The 17,052-nt window shown below is 45.0% G+C and overlaps 1 protein-coding gene across 2 annotated transcripts in view; it reads right to left on the bottom strand.

The window, feature by feature from the left end:
- LOC138771420 (thialysine N-epsilon-acetyltransferase-like) overlaps positions 1-13,724 on the bottom strand; it is a 42,002-nt gene extending 28,278 nt beyond the window's left edge. For both annotated transcript variants that reach the window (XM_069951136.1, XM_069951220.1), the window contains exon 1: positions 13,611-13,724. In XM_069951136.1, the coding sequence (XP_069807237.1) occupies positions 13,611-13,709 (99 nt within the window). In that variant the 5' untranslated portion in view covers positions 13,710-13,724. The remainder of the gene's footprint in view (positions 1-13,610) is intronic.
- Positions 13,725-17,052: the final 3,328 nt, after the last annotated feature.

The raw sequence follows: 17,052 nt of genomic DNA, 5'->3' as shown, positions 1-17,052 counted from the left end.
ATGGGCTGTACTGTGGGGCCCCTCTGGGGGGGTGTCTCTTCTCCCTATGGGCTGTACTGTGGGGCCCCTCTCGGGGGGGGGGTGTTTCTTCTCCCTATGGGCTGTACTGTGGGGCCCCTCTGGGGGGGGGTGTCTTCTCCCTATGGGCTGTACTGTGGGGCCCCTCTGGGGGGGGGTGTCTTCTCCCTATGGGCTGTACTGTGGGGCCCCTCTGGGGGGGGGTGTCTTCTCCCTATGGGCTGTACTGTGGGGCCTCTTTACTGCAGTCACGCTATCAGCACTTGACTGAAATGGAGTCCCACTATCAGCACTAGGAATTACAGTGCTCCTATATACCATGTATTACGGTAATAGCCAGGACTAGTTAGTTCCAGGCTTCAGAATGTGCCCTAAGACCACAGGGTGACACCTACATGGGAGACTAAAGAATGTCAGCTCTTAACCCCTTCACATCCACAACTGCTCAATTCCCCCACTGTTAACCCCTTCACATCCACTACAATCTAATTCCCCCACTGTTAACCCCTTTAGATCCACAACACTTCAATTCATCCACTTTTAACCCTTCACATCCACCACAGTTTAATTTATATACTGTTAACCCCTTCAGCTCCAGGAATATATATATTTTTTTCTAACTATATGTAATTTTTAACACCTGAAAACCCGGCTCATTGTAATTTATTTCTCTTAGATATAGAAGAATCATTGTTACTGTAGGGACTCGGAGTAATGTGATGGGAAAGTGTCTATTTGGGGCTATACACCTGGTAATATGAAGTCCAATAAAATCACGAAATCAAGTTGTTACCCAATCCCACTACCATATCCTAGAAGAGCGCTTACTCTCCTACAGATTCCAATCACACTACCATATCCTAGAAGAGCGCTTACTCTCCTACAGATTCCAATCACACTACCATATCCTAGAGGAGCGCTTACTCTCCTACAGATTCCAATCCTACTACCATATCCTAGAAGAGCGCTTACTCTCCTACAGATTCCTATCACACTACCATATCCTAGAAGAGCGCTTACTCTCCTACAGATTCCAATCACACTACCATATCCTAGAAGAGCGCTTACTCTCCTACAGATTCCAATCACACTACCATATCCTAGAGGAGCGCTTACTCTCCTACAGATTCCAATCACACTACCATATCCTAGAGGAGCGCTTACTCTCCTACAGATTCCTATCACACTACCATAGCCTAGAAGAGCGCTTACTCTCCTACAGATTCCAATCACACTACCATATCCTAGAAGAGCGCTTACTCTCCTACAGATTCCAATCACACTACCATATCCTAGAAGAGCGCTTACTCTCCTACAGATTCCAATCACACTACCATATCCTAGAGGAGCGCTTACTCTCCTACAGATTCCAATCACACTACCATATCCTAGAGGAGCGCTTACTCTCCTACAGATTCCAATCCCACTACCATATCCTAGAGGAGCGCTTACTCTCATACAGATTCTGTGATTGTCAGACATTGTTACTGTAGGGATTTGGAGTAATGTGATGGTAAAGTGTCTATTTGGGGCTATACACCTGATAATATGAAGTCCAATAAAATCACTAAATCCAATCGTTCTCCATCTTGTTCTCGTTGTTGGACGCTCTCGGTAGACGACTTCCAATCCCAGGAGGGACCAGCTTCATGGCTGATGGAGGAGAACCATTAAGAGACTTTTTCAGGACTGTTCTTCTAGTTTAATAAGTCTATGTTCCTTTTAGGTTTAGGTTAGGGACTGGCAGGAGAATGAGGACCCTTGATGTGGCTTGCGAGCTTACCATATTTCTTGCCTATTTTTTTCTTCTAGTTTTCACGGTAGAAGATTTCTACTAATACCTCATTGAAGATTGGACATGGAGCCATCAAGGAGCCCCACTAGGCTAAAGCTGCTTTCACATGCTGCAGATTTTAGGCAGATTTTCTACAGCAGATTGTCTGTTGCCAAAACAAAGTCAACCTGAAGTTTCAAATCTGCATCAAATCCGCAGTGTGTGAAAGCACCCTTACTATTCTGCAAGTCTTCCCCAGTGCATTATAGGGCCATGCAGCTGCCACTGACTGACAGCTACTTACCACCCTAGCGGTCTTGTCTCTTGTCTTGTATTGTCACCCAAAAGTTATACAAATCCCCAATATACACCTATTACGGGAAATGCTTATAAAGGGTTTTTCACCCTGCACTTACTACTGCATCAAGGCTTCTCTTCCTGGATACCATGGTGATGTCACTTCCTGCATAACATGGTGATGTCACTTCCTGGATAACATAGTGATGTCACTTCCTGGATAACATAGTGATGTCACTTCCTGGATAACATAGTGATGTCACTTCCTGGATAACATGGTGACGTCACTTCCTGGGTAACAAGGTGAGGTCACTTCCTGGATAACATGGTGATGTCACTTCCTGGATAACATGGTGATGTCACTTCCTGGATAACATGGTGATGTCACTTCCTGGGTAACATGGTGATGTCACTTCCTGGGTAACATGGTGATGTCACTTCCTGGGTAACATGGTGATGTCACTTCCTGGGTAACATGGTGATGTCACTTCCTGGGTAACATGGTGATGTCACTTCCTGCATAACACGATGATGTCACTTCCTGGATAACATGGTGATGTCACTTCCTGGGTAACATGGTGATGCCACTTCCTGGATAACATGGTGATGCCACTTCCTGGATAACATGGTGATGTCACTTCCTGGATAACATGGTGATGTCACTTCCTGGGTAACATTGTGATGTCACTTCCTGGGTAACATGGTGATGTCACTTCCTGGATAATATGGTGAAGTCACTTCCTGCATAACACGATGATGTCACTTCCTGGGTAACATGGTGATGTCACTTCCTGGATAACATGGTGATGTCACGACCTGACTCCCAGAGCTGTGCGGGCTGTGGCTGCTGGAGAGGATGATGGCAGAGGGATGCTCAGTGTCCCTCAGTGTCCCCTCTGCCATCATCCTCTCCAGCAGCCACAGCCGCACAGCTCTGGGAGTCGGGTAGTGACATCACCATGTTATCAAGGTAGTGACATCATCGTGATATCCAGGAAGTGACCTCACTTTGTTATTCAGGAAGTGACATTACCATGTTATCCAGGAAGTGACATCATCGTGTTATCCAGGAAGTGACATCACCATTTTATCCAGAAAGTGACATCACCATGTTATCTAGGAAGTGACATCACCATGTTATCCAGGAAGTGACATCATCGTGTTATCCAGGAAGTGACCTCACTTTGTTATCCAGGAAGTGACATCACCATGGTATCCAGGAAGTGAAGCCCTGATGCAGTAGTAAGTGCAGGGTGAAAAGCGCTTTCTAAGCATTTCCCGTAATAGGTGTATATTGGGGATTTGTATAACGTTTGGGTGACAATACAATAACAATACAAAAATGTTTTAGCCAGACTTCTTCTATAAAAGCATAGAAGTCGGCACGGGGGAGGGGCATCAGCGGGCGCCAGCAGCTCACACAGGCCCCTCAGCACTCTTTATTAGGTGGCAGAGACACTAGCGCTAGGGTGGTAAGTAGCTGTCAGTCAGTGGCAGCTGCATGGCCCTATAATGCACTGGGGAAGACTTGCAGAATAGTAAGGGTGCTTTCACACACTGCGGATTTGATGCAGATTTTCTACAGCAGATTTGAAACTTCAGGTTGACTTTGTTTTGGCAACAGACAATCTGCTGTAGAAAATCTGCCTAAAATCTGCAGCATGTGAAAGCAGCTTTAGTCTAGTGGGGCTCCTTGATGGCTCCATGTCCAATCTTCAATGAGGTATTAGTAGAAATCTTCTACCGTGAAAACTAGAAGAAAAAAATAGGCAAGAAATATGGTAATCTCGCAAGCCACATCAAGGGTCCTCATTCTCCTGCCAGTCCCTAACCTAAACCTAAAAGGAACATAGACTTATTAAACTAGAACAGAAGAACAGTCCTGAAAAAGTCTCTTAATGGTTATCTTCCATCAGCCATGGAACTGGTCCCTCCTGGGATTGGAAGTCGTCTACCGAGAGCGTCCAACAACGAGAACAAGATGGAGAACGATTGGATTTCGTGATTTTATTGGACTTCATATTATCAGGTGTATAGCCCCAAATAGACACTTTACCATCACATTACTCCGAGTCACTACAGTAAATAGGTCTGAAAATCACAGAATCTGTAGGAGAGTAAGCGCTCTTCTAGGATATGGTAGTGTGATTGGAATCTGTAGGAGAGTAAGCGCTCTTCTAGGATATGGTAGTGTGATTGGAATCTGTAGGAGAGTAAGCGCTCTTCTAGGATATGGTAGTGTGATTGGGATCTGTAGGAGAGTAAGCGCTCTTCTAGGATATGGTAGTGTGATTGGAATCTGTAGGAGAGTAAGCGCTCTTCTAGGATATGGTAGTGTGATTGGAATCTGTAGGAGAGTAAGCGCTCTTCTAGGATATGGTAGTGTGATTGGGATCTGTAGGAGAGTAAGCGCTCTTCTAGGATATGGTAGTGTGATTGGAATCTGTAGGAGAGTAAGCGCTCTTCTAGGATATGGTAGTGTGATTGGGATCTGTAGGAGAGTAAGCGCTCTTCTAGGATATGGTAGTGTGATTGGAATCTGTAGGAGAGTAGCGCTCTTCTAGGATATGGTAGTATGATTGGAATCTGTAGGAGAGTAAGCGCTCTTCTAGGATATGGTAGTGTGATTGGGATCTGTAGGAGAGTAAGCGCTCTTCTAGGATATGGTAGTGTAATTGGAATCTGTAGGAGAGTAAGCGCTCTTCTAGGATATGGTAGTGTGATTGGAATCTGTAGGAGAGTAAGCGCTCTTCTAGGATATGGTAGTGTGATTGGAATCTGTAGGAGAGTAAGCGCTCTTCTAGGATATGGTAGTGTGATTGGAATCTGTAGGAGAGTAAGCGCTCTTCTAGGATATGGTAGTGTGATTGGAATCTGTAGGAGAGTAAGCGCTCTTCTAGGATATGGTAGTGTGATTGGGATCTGTAGGAGAGTAAGCGCTCTTCTAGGATATGGTAGTGTGATTGGAATCTGTAGGAGAGTAAGCGCTCTTCTAGGATATGGTAGTGTGATTGGAATCTGTAGGAGAGTAAGCGCTCCTCTAGGATATGGTAGTGTGATTGGAATCTGTAGGAGAGTAAGCGCTCTTCTAGGATATGGTAGTGTGATTGGAATCTGTAGGAGAGTAAGCGCTCTTCTAGGATATGGTAGTGTGATTGGAATCTGTAGGAGAGTAAGCGCTCTTCTAGGATATGGTAGTGTGATTGGAATCTGTAGGAGAGTAAGCGCTCTTCTAGGATATAGTAGTGTGATTGGAATCTGTAGGAGAGTAAGCGCTCTTCTAGGATATGGTAGTAGGATTGGAATCTGTAGGAGAGTAAGCGCTCTTCTAGGATATGGTAGTGTGATTGGAATCTGTAGGAGAGTAAGCGCTCTTCTAGGATATGGTAGTGTGATTGGAATCTGTAGGAGAGTAAGCGCTCTTCTAGGATATGGTAGTAGGATTGGAATCTGTAGGAGAGTAAGCGCTCTTCTAGGATATGGTAGTGTGATTGGAATCTGTAGGAGAGTAAGCGCTCTTCTAGGATATGGTAGTGTGATTGGAATCTGTAGGAGAGTAAGCGCTCTTCTAGGATATGGTAGTGTGATTGGAATCTGTAGGAGAGTAAGCGCTCTTCTAGGATATGGTAGTGTGATTGGAATCTGTAGGAGAGTAAGCGCTCTTCTAGGATATGGTAGTGTGATTGGAATCTGTAGGAGAGTAAGCGCTCTTCTAGGATATGGTAGTGTGATTGGAATCTGTAGGAGAGTAAGCGCTCTTCTAGGATATGGTAGTGTGATTGGAATCTGTAGGAGAGTAAGCGCTCTTCTAGGATATGGTAGTGTGATTGGATAACAACTTGATTTCGTGATTTTATTGGACTTCATATTACCAGGTGTATAGCCCCAAATAGACACTTTCCCATCACATTACTCCGAGTCCCTACAGTAACAATTATTCTTCTATAAGACAAATAAGAGAAATAAATTACAATGAGCCGGGTTTTCAGGTGTTAAAATTACATATAGTTAGAAAAAAATATATATATTCCTGGAGCTGAAGGGGTTAACAGTATATAAATTAAACTGTGGTGGATGTGAAGGGGTTAAAAGTGGATGAATTAAAGTGTTGTGGATCTAAAGGGGTTAATAGTGGGGGAATTAGATTGTAGTGGATGTGAAGGGGTTAACAGTGGGGGAATTAGATTGTAGTGGATGTGAAGGGGTTAACAGTGGGGGAATTAGATTGTAGTGGATGTGAAGGGGTTAACAGTGGGGGAATTAGATTGTAGTGGATGTGAAGGGGTTAACAGTGGGGGAATTGAGCAGTTGTGGATGTGAAGGGGTTAAGAGCTGACATTCTTTAGTCTCCCATGTAGGTGTCACCCTGTGGTCTTAGACTGCAGTCACGCTATCAGCACTTCACTGAAATGGAGTCACACTATCAGCACTAGGAATTGCAGTGCTCCTATATACCATGTATTACGGTAATAGCCAGGACTAGTTAGTTCCAGGCTCCAGAATGTGCCAGGAAGATCATAGGGTGACACCTACATGTGAGACTAACTAAAGAATGCCAACTGTTAACCCCTTCAGGTCCATTCACCCACTGTTAACCCCTCAGATCCACAACTGTTCAATTCACCCACTGTTAACCTCTTCACATCCACTACAATCTAATTCATCCACTGCTAACCCCTTTAGATCCACAACACTTCAATGCATCCACTTTTAACCCCTACACATCCACCACAGTTTAATTCATATACTGTTAACCCCTTCAGCTCCAGGAATATTTTATTTTTTTCTAACTATATGTAATTTTTAACACCTGAAAACCAGGCTCATTTTAATTTATTTCTCTTATTTGTCTTAGACATAGAGGAACCATTATTACTGTAGGGATTCGGAGTAATGTGATGGTAAAGTGTCTATTTGGGGTTATATGTCCCACTATTTGAAGTCTAATAAAATCACGAAATCAAATTGTTATCCAATCACACTACCATATCCTAGAAGAGCGCTTACTCTCGTACAGTTTCTGTGATTTTCAGACATTTTTACTGTACGAATTCAGAGTAATGTGATGGTAAAGTGTCTATTTGGGGCTATATGCCCAACTATTTGAAGTCCAATAAAATCACAAAATCAAATTGTTTTCCAAACTCGTTACCATATCCTAGAAGAGCGCTTACTCTCATACAGGTTCTGTGATTTTCAGACATTTTTAGTGTAGGGATTCGGAGTAATGTGATGGTAAAGTGTCTATTTGGGGCTATATGTCGCACATTTTGAAGTCCTATAAAATCACGAAATCAAATTGTTATCCAATTTCGCTACCATATGCTAGAAGAGCGCTTACTCTCGTACAGATTCTGTGATTTTCAGACATTTTTACTGTACGAATTCAGAGTAATGTGATGGTAAAGTGTCTATTTGGGGCTATATGCCCCACTATTTGAAGTCCAATAAAATCACGAAAGCAAATTGTTATCCAATCTCACTACCATATCCCAGAAGAGCGCTTACTCTCGTACAGTTTCTGTGATTTTCAGACATTTTTACTGTACGGATTCGGAGTAATAAGATGGTAAAGTGTCTATTTGGCGTTATATGTCGCACATTTTTAAGTCCAATAAAATCACGAAATCAAATTGTTATCCAATCTCGCTACCATATCCTAGAAGAGCGCTTACTCTTGTACAGGTTCTGTGATTTTCAGACATTTTTACTGTACGGATTCCAAGTAATGTGATGGTAAACTGTCTATTTGGGGCTATATGTCCCACTATTTGAAGTCTAATAAAATCACGAAATCAAATTGTTATTCAATCACACTACCATATCCTAGAAGAGCGCTTACTCTCATACAGGTTCTGTGATTTTTAGACATTTTTACTGTACGGATTCGGAGTAATGTGATGGGAAATTGTGTATTTGGGGCTATATTTCCCACTATTTGAAGTCCAATAAAATCACGAAATCAAGTTGTTATCCAATCACACTACCATGTCCTAGAAGAGCGCTTACTCTTGTACAGATTCTGTGATTTTCTGACATTTTTACTGTACGGATTCGGAGTAATGTGATGGTAAAGTGTCTATTTGGGGCTATATGTCCCACTATTTGAAGTCCAATAAAATCACGAAATCAAATTGTTATCCAATTTCGCTACCATATCCTAGAAGAGCGCTTACTCTGTTACAGGTTCTGTGATTTTTAGACATTTTTACTGTAGGGATTCGGAGTAATGTGATGGTAAAGTGTCTATTTGGGGCTATATGTCCCACTATTTGAAGTCCAATAAAATCACGAAATCAAGCTGTTATCCAATCACACTACCATATCCTAGAAGAGCGCTTACTCTTGTACAGATTCTGTAATTTTCTGACATTTTTACTGTATGGATTTGGAGTAATGTGATGGTAAAGTGTCTATTTGGGGCTATATGTCCCACTATTTGAGGTCCAATAAAATCACAAAATCAAATTGTTATCCAATCACACTACCATGTCCTAGAAGAGCGCTTACTCTGTTACAGGTTCTGTGATTTTTAGACATTTTTACTGTAGGGATTCGGAGTAATGTGATGGTAAAGTGTCTATTTGGGGCTATATGTCCCACTATTTGAGGTCCAATAAAATCACAAAATCAAATTGTTATCCAATCACACTACCATGTCCTAGAAGAGCGCTTACTCTGTTACAGGTTCTGTGATTTTTAGACATTTTTACTGTAGGGATTCGGAGTAATGTGATGGTAAAGTGTCTATTTGGGGCTATATGTCCCACTATTTGAAGTCCAATAAAATCACGAAATCAAGCTGTTATCCAATCACACTACCATATCCTAGAAGAGCGCTTACTCTTGTACAGATTCTGTAATTTTCTGACATTTTTACTGTATGGATTTGGAGTAATGTGATGGTAAAGTGTCTATTTGGGGCTATATGTCGCACATTTTGAAGTCCAATAAAATTACGAAATAAAATTGTTGTCCAATCTTGTTACCATATCCTAGAAGAGCGCTTACTCACGTACAGGTTCTGTGATTTTCAGACATTGTTACTGTAGGGATTTGGAGTAATGTGATGGTAAAGTGTCTATTTGGGGCTATATGTCGCACATTTTGAAGTCCAATAAAATTACGAAATAAAATTGTTATCCAATCTTGTTACCATATCCTAGAAGAGCGCTTACTCTTGTACAGTTTCTGTGATTTTCAGACATTTTTACTGTAGGGATTTGGAGTAATGTGATGGTAAAGTGTCTATTTGGGGCTATACACCTGATAATTTGAAGTCCAATAAAATTACGAAATCAATTAGTTCTCCATATTGTTCTTGTTGTTGGACGCTTTTGGTAGACTACTTCCAATCCCAGGAGGGACCAGCTTCATGGCTGATGGAGGATAACCATTAAGAGACTTTTTTCAGGACTGTTCTTCTATTCTAGTTTAATAAGTCTATGTTCCTTGTAGGTTTAGGTTAGGGACTCGCAAGAGAATGAGGACCCTTGATGTGGCTTGCGAGCTTACCATATTTCTTGCCTATTTTTTTCTTCTAGTTTTCAACGGTAAAAGATATCTACTAATACCTCATTGAAGATTGGACATCGAGCCATCAAGGAGCCCCACTAGACTAAAGCTGCTTTCACATGCAGCAGATTTTAGGCAGATTTTCTACAGCAGATTGTCTGTTGCCAAACCAAAGTCAACCTGAAGTTTCAAATCTTCTGTAGAAAATCTGCATCAAATCCGCAGTGTGTGAAAGCACCCTTACTATTCTGCAAGTCTTCCCAAGTGCATTATAGGGCCATGCAGCTGCCACTGACTGACAGCTACTTACCGCCCTAGCGGTCTTGTTTCTGCTACCTAATAAAGAGTGCTGAGGGGCCTGTGTGAGCTGCTGGCGCCTGCTGATGCCCCTCCCCCGTGCCGACCTCTATGCTTTTATAGAAGAAGTCTGGCTAAAACATTTTTGTATTGTTATTGTATTGTCACCCAAACGTTATACAAATCCCCAATATACACCTATTACGGGAAATGCTTAGGAAGCGCTTTTTTCTCTGCACTTACTACTGCATCAGGGCTTCACTTCCTGGATACCATGGTGATGTCACTTCCTGGATAACAAAGTGAGGTCACTTCCTGGATAACACGATGATGTCACTTCCTGGATAACATGGTGATGTCACTTCCTAGATAACATGGTGATGTCACTTTCTGGATAAAATGGTGATGTCACTTCCTGGATAACACGATGATGTCACTTCCTGGATAACATGGTAATGTCACTTCCTGAATAACATGATGATGTCACTTCCGTGATAACATGGTGATGTCACTTCCTGGATAACATGGTGATGTCACTTCCTGGATAACATGGTTATGTCACGACCCGATTCCCAGAGCTGTGTGGGCTGTGGCTGCCGGAGAGGATGATGGCAGGGGGACACTGAGGGATACAGGGCACTGGAGGAACACTGAGCATCCCCCTGCCATCATCCTCTCCGGCAGCCACAGCCCCCACAGCTCTGGGAGTCGGGTCGTGACATAACCATGTTATCCAGGAAGTGACATAACCATGTTATCCAGGAAGTGACATCACCATATTATCCAGGAAGTGACATCACCATGTTATCCAGGAAGTGAAGTCTTGATGCAGTAGTAAGTGCAAAGAAAAAAGCGCTTCCTAAGCATTTCCCGTAATAGGTGTATATTGGGGATTTGTATAACTTTTGGGTGACAATACAATAACAATACAAAAATGTTTTAGCCAGACTTCTTCTATAAAAGCATAGAAGTTGGCACAGGGGAGGGGCATCAGCAGGCGCCAGCAGCTCACACAGGCCCCTCAGCGCTCTTTATTAGGTGGCAGAAACAAGACCGCTAGGGCGGTAAGGAGCTGTCAGTCAGTGGCAGCTGCATGGCCCTATAATGCACTGGGGAAGACTTGCAGAATAGTAAGGGTGCTTTCACACACTGCGGATTTGATGCAGATTTTCTACAGCAGATTTGAAACTTCAGGTTGACTTTGGTTTGGCAACAGACAATCTGCTGTAGAAAATCTGCCTAAAATCTGCTGCATGTGAAAGCAGCTTTAGTCTAGTGGGGCTCCTTGATGGCTCGATGTCCAATCTTCAATGAGGTATTAGTAGATATCTTTTACCGTTGAAAACTAGAAGAAAAAAATAGGCAAGAAATATCGTAAGCTCGCAAGCCACATCAAGGGTCCTCATTCTCTTGCGAGTCCCTAACCTAAACTTAAAAGGAACATAGACTTATTAAACTAGAATAGAAGAACAGTCCTGAAAAAAGTCTCTTAATGGTTATCCTCCATCAGCCAGCCTCCATGAAGCTGGTCCCTTCTGGGATTGGAAGTAGTCTACCAAAAGCGTCCAAGAACAAGAACAAGATGGAGAACTATTTGATTTCTTAATTTTATTGGACTTCAAATTATCAGGTGTATAGCCCCAAATAGACACTTTACCATCACATTACTCCGAATCCCTACAGTAAAAATGTCTGAAAATCACAGAAACTGTACAAGAGTAAGCGCTCTTCTAGCATATGGTAAAGTGATTGGATAACAATTTGATTTCGTGATTTTATTGGACTTCAAAATGTGCGGCATATAGCCCCAAATAGACACTTTACCATCACATTACTCCAAATCCCTACAGTAAAAATGTCTGAAAATCACAGAAACTGTACAAGAGTAAGCGCTCTTCTAGGATATGGTAGCGAAATTGGATAACAATTTGATTTCGTGATTTTATTAGACTTCAAATAGTGGGACATATAGCCCCAAATAGACACTTTACCATCACATTACTCCGAATCCGTACTGTAAAAATGTCTGAAAATCACAGAACCTGTACGAGAGTAAGCGCTCTTCTAGCATATGGTAGCGAAATTGGATAACAATTTGATTTCGTGATTTTATTGGACTTCAAAATGTGCGACATATAGCCCCAAATAGACACTTTACCATCACATTACTCTGAATTCGTACAGTAAAAATGTCTGAAAATCACAGAACCTGTAACAGAGTAAGCGCTCTTCTAGGATATGGTAGTGAGATTGGATAACAATTTGCTTTCGTGATTTTATTGGACTTCAAATAGTGGGACATATAGCCCCAAATAGACACTTTACCATCACATTACTCTGAATTCGTACAGTAAAAATGTCTGAAAATCACAGAACCTGTACGAAAGTAAGCGCTCTTCTAGGATATGGTAACGAGATTGGATAACAATTTGATTTCGTGATTTTATTGGACTTCAAATAGTGGGACATATAGCCCCAAATAGACACTTTACCATCACATTACTCTGAATTCGTACAGTAAAAATGTCTGAAAATCACAGAACCTGTACGAGAGTAAGCGCTCTTCTAGCATATGGTAGCGAAATTGGATAACAATTTGATTTCGTGATTTTATTGGACTTCAAATAGTGGGACATATAGCCCCAAATAGACACTTTACCATCACATTACTCCAAATCCGTACAGTAAAAATGTCTGAAAATCACAGAAACTGTACGAGAGTAAGCGCTCTTCTAGCATATGGTAGCGAAATTGGATAACAATTTGATTTCGTGATTTTATTGGACTTCAAAATGTGCGGCATATAGCCCCAAATAGACACTTTACCATCACATTACTCCGAATCCCTACAGTAAAAATGTCTTAAAATCACAGAACCTGTACGAGAGTAAGCGCTCTTCTAGGATATGGTAGCGAAATTGGATAACAATTTGATTTCGTGATTTTATTGGACTTCAAAATGTGCGACATATAGCCCCAAATAGACACTTTACCATCACATTACTCTGAATTCGTACAGTAAAAATGTCTGAAAATCACAGAACCTGTACGAGACTAAGCGCTCTTCTAGGATATGGTAGTGTGATTGGATAACAATTTGATTTTGTGATTTTATTGGACTTCAAATAGTGGGACATATAGCCCCAAATAGACATTTTACCATCACATTACTCCGAATCCCTACAGTAATAATGGTTCCTCTATGTCTAAGACAAATAAGAGAAATAAATTACAATGAGCCTGGTTTTCAGGTGTTAAAAATTACATATAGTTAGAAAAAAATAAAATATTCCTGGAGCTGAAGGGGTTAACAGTATATGAATTAAACTGTGGTGGATGTGTAGGGGTTAAAAGTGGATGCATTGAAGTGTTGTGGATCTAAAGGGGTTAGCAGTGGATGAATTAGATTGTAGTGGATGTGAAGAGGTTAACAGTGGGGGAATTGAACAGTTGTGGATCTGAGGGGTTAACAGTGGGTGAATGGACCTGAAGGGGTTAACAGTTGGCATTCTTTAGTTAGTCTCACATGTAGGTGTCACCCTATGATCTTCCTGGCACATTCTGGAGCCTGGAACTAACTAGTCCTGGCTATTACCGTAATACATGGTATATAGGAGCACTGTAATTCCTAGTGCTGATAGTGGGACTCCATTTCAGTCAAGTGCTGATAGTGTGACTGCAGTGCCCCTCTGGGGGGGGGGGTGCTCACCTGTATCATGCGGATTATCTCCTCACAGTCCCCCGGCTCTGCCGCCCTCACTCGGAAACCGGCCATATTACATGTGTGCATTATACCCGCCCCCTGCATGGCGCCTCCGGCAGACGCCTCGCCCCCTCAATGTCGCCCCGCCCCCTGCATGCCGCCTCCGGCAGACGCCCTGCCCCCTCAATGTCGCCCCGCCCCCTGCATGCCGCCTCCGGCAGACGCCTCGCCCCCTCAATGTCGCCCCGCCCCCTGCATGCCGCCTCCGGCAGACGCCCCGCCCCCTCAATGTCGCCCCGCCCCCTGCATGCCGCCTCCGGCAGACGCCTCGCCCCCTCAATGTCGCCCCGCCCCCTGCATGCCGCCTCCGGCAGACGCCTCGCCCCCTCAATGACGCCCCGCCCTCTGCATGCCGCCTCGGTAGAAACTAGAAGGTGGAGGCTAGAATGTAGTTGCCAGAGGTAGGTCTTGAGGACCTTTGATGACGTCATGCCCATGTGACCAGCCTCATGTGTGGGAGGAGCTATCTTCCTCTGCTCGGTTTTCTATGAGGCGGCTGGTTTCCCGCTTTTCATGAGGCAGCAGTATAGTGAGTGCAGTGTATATGATCAGCAGGAGGTAAACCACAGTTTTGAGGGGTGTGTGGGTGCTCTGTTATGTGATGCTCTGCAGGGTCAGTGTGTGTGGGTGCAATGTTCTGCAGGGAGAGGTTTGTGGGTGCACTGTTATGTGATGCTCTGCAGGGAGAGGTTTGTGGGTGCACTGTTATGTGATGCTCTGCAGGGAGAGGTTTGTGGGTGCACTGTTATGTGATGCTCTGCAGGGACAGGTTTGTGGGTGCACTGTTATGTGATGCTCTGCAGGGACAGGTTTGTGGGTGCACTGTTATGTGATGCTCTGCAGAGACAGGTTTGTGGGTGCACTGTTGTGATGCTCTGCAGGGTCAGTGTGTGTGGGTGCACTGTTATGTGATGCTCTGCAGGGAGAGGTTTGTGGGTGCACGGTTATGTGATGCTCTGCAGGGTCAGTGTGTGTGTGGGTGCACTGTTATGTGATGCTCTGCAGGGACAGGTTTGTGGGTGCACTGTTATGTGATGCTCTGCAGGGACAGGTTTGTGGGTGCACTGTTATGTGATGCTCTGCAGGGACAGGTTTGTGGGTGCACTGTTATGTGATGCTCTGCAGGGACAGGTTTGTGGGTGCACTGTTATGTGATGCTCTGCAGGGACAGGTTTGTGGGTGCACTGTTATGTGATGCTCTGCAGGGACAGGTTTGTGGGTGCACTGTTATGTGATGCTCTGCAGGGACAGGTTTGTGGGTGCACTGTTATGTGTTATGTGATGCTCTGCAGGGTTAGTGTGTGCGGGTGCACTGTTATGTGATGCTCTGCAGCGACAGGTTTGTGGGTGCACTGTTATGTGATGCTCTGCAGGGACAGGTTTGTGGGTGCACTGTTATGTGATGCTCTGCAGGGTCAGTGTGTGTGGGTGCACTGTTATGTGATGCTCTGCAGGGAGAGGTTTGTGGGTGCACGGTTATGTGATGCTCTGCAGGGTCAGTGTGTGTGTGGGTGCACTGTTATGTGATGCTCTGCAGGGTCAGTGTGTGTGTGGGTGCACTGTTATGTGATGCTCTGCAGGGAGAGGTGTGTGGGTGCACTGTTATGTGATGCTCTGCAGGGACAGGTTTGTGGGTGCACTGTTATGTGATGCTCTGCAGGGACAGGTTTGTGGGTGCACTGTTATGTGATGCTCTGCAGGGAGAGGTTTGTGGGTGCACTGTTATGTGATGCTCTGCAGGGACAGGTTTGTGGGTGCACTGTTATGTGATGCTCTGCAGGGTTAGTGTGTGCGGGTGCACTGTTATGTGATGCTCTGCAGGGACAGGTTTGTGGGTGCACTGTTATGTGATACTCTGCAGAGACAGGTTTGTGGGTGCACTGTTATGTGATGCTCTGCAGGGAGTGGTTTGTGGGTGCACTGTTATGTGATGCTCTGCAGGGAGAGGTTTGTGGGTGCACTGTTATGTGATGCTCTGCAGGGAGAGGTTTGTGGGTGCACTGTTATGTGATGCTCTGCAGGGAGAGGTTTGTGGGTGCACTGTTATGTGATGCTCTGCAGGGTCAGTGTGTGTGGGTGCATTGTTATGAGATGGTCTGCAGGGGGGGTGTGGGTGCACTGGTATGCAATGTTCTGCAGGGTCAGGGGTGTGTGGATGCACTGTTGTGAGATGATCTGCAGGGTCAGGGGTGTGTGGATCCATTGCTTTGGCTGAAAGCCCAGTGCACCCCAGCCGCCAGCAGTGATACCCCCACCCTGTGGCACTGACCGTACCCCTTTGTCCCCTGGACCTTCAGTGCTGGCCACCACAGCCCCAACTCCCCTTCCCCCCCCCCCCCCTGCTACCTGGACCCCCCCCCCCCCCCCCAGTGATGTTCACAAAGACCGGACACCATCAACCACCCCCACCCGGGACCGCAGTAATGATCCGGCTCTCTGAGTGGCACAACTACACCCACCCCCCCCCCCCCCCCCCCCGAACTTACTGATGAAGACGGGCCTCTGGGCTTCTGCTCCTGAATCGCTGTAATGATCGACTATGCCCCCCCCCCCCCCCCCCCCCCCCCCGGACCTCTGCGGTGCTGGCCGTCACAGCCCCTAACCAGCCTGTACCCTCCCCCCCATCATCCCCCCCCACCCGGGTTCGCAGTTAAGATCATGCCCCCTGAGTGGCACAGCTCCCCCCTCACTGATGAAGACGGGCCCTGGGCTCCTGGACAGCTGTAATGATTAATGATCGGGCCCCCCATTCCTGGATTGTTGCCATGGTGTCCAACTGCAGCTTTAAAGGAAGGCCCCAGTGGGTGAGATGGGGGGACCTCACAGTGCAGAGTGATGAGTGCCCCTCTGACCGGGAGCCCGATGGAGTGGTGCCCCTTGTATAGCGCCCTGCTTGCTTTCCCCTCCGTCCACCTCCACACTCCCCCTTCCCCTGAACCTCAGAAGTTCTCCGACCCCCCCCCCCCCCAACTGAAGGCGAAGATCCCCCTACCTCACCATACCCCGGACCCCCACCCGAACCTCAGCAGTCCAACCGTCCCCCGGACAAAGGGGCTGATCCTCCATCCCAGGTCTGACGGACCTCAGCGGTGAAAATATTAGCAGTGACAGCCTGACAGGACCGGAAATTGACAGGAGAGGTGAGATTACCCCCTAAAACTACAACCCCCACCATGTCCTGCTAACAGCTCATGATGGGAGTTGTAGTTTTGAAGCCTGTGGCCATCCAGAACTACAACCCCCATCATGCTTATAGGCTGATCATTTTGGGAGTTTTAGTTCTGCAGCAGATTAGAGGATGACAGCATAGGAGGAGGAGGCAGTGGCATAGTAGAACTACATCTCCCAGCATGGTGTGGTGATATGTAGCCCTACAGTACACAAGGGG

This window comes from Dendropsophus ebraccatus, chromosome 1, assembly GCF_027789765.1.
Source record: "Dendropsophus ebraccatus isolate aDenEbr1 chromosome 1, aDenEbr1.pat, whole genome shotgun sequence".
Classification (NCBI taxonomy): Eukaryota; Metazoa; Chordata; class Amphibia; order Anura; family Hylidae; genus Dendropsophus; species Dendropsophus ebraccatus.
This window is presented reverse-complemented; position numbering and strand designations above follow the sequence as displayed.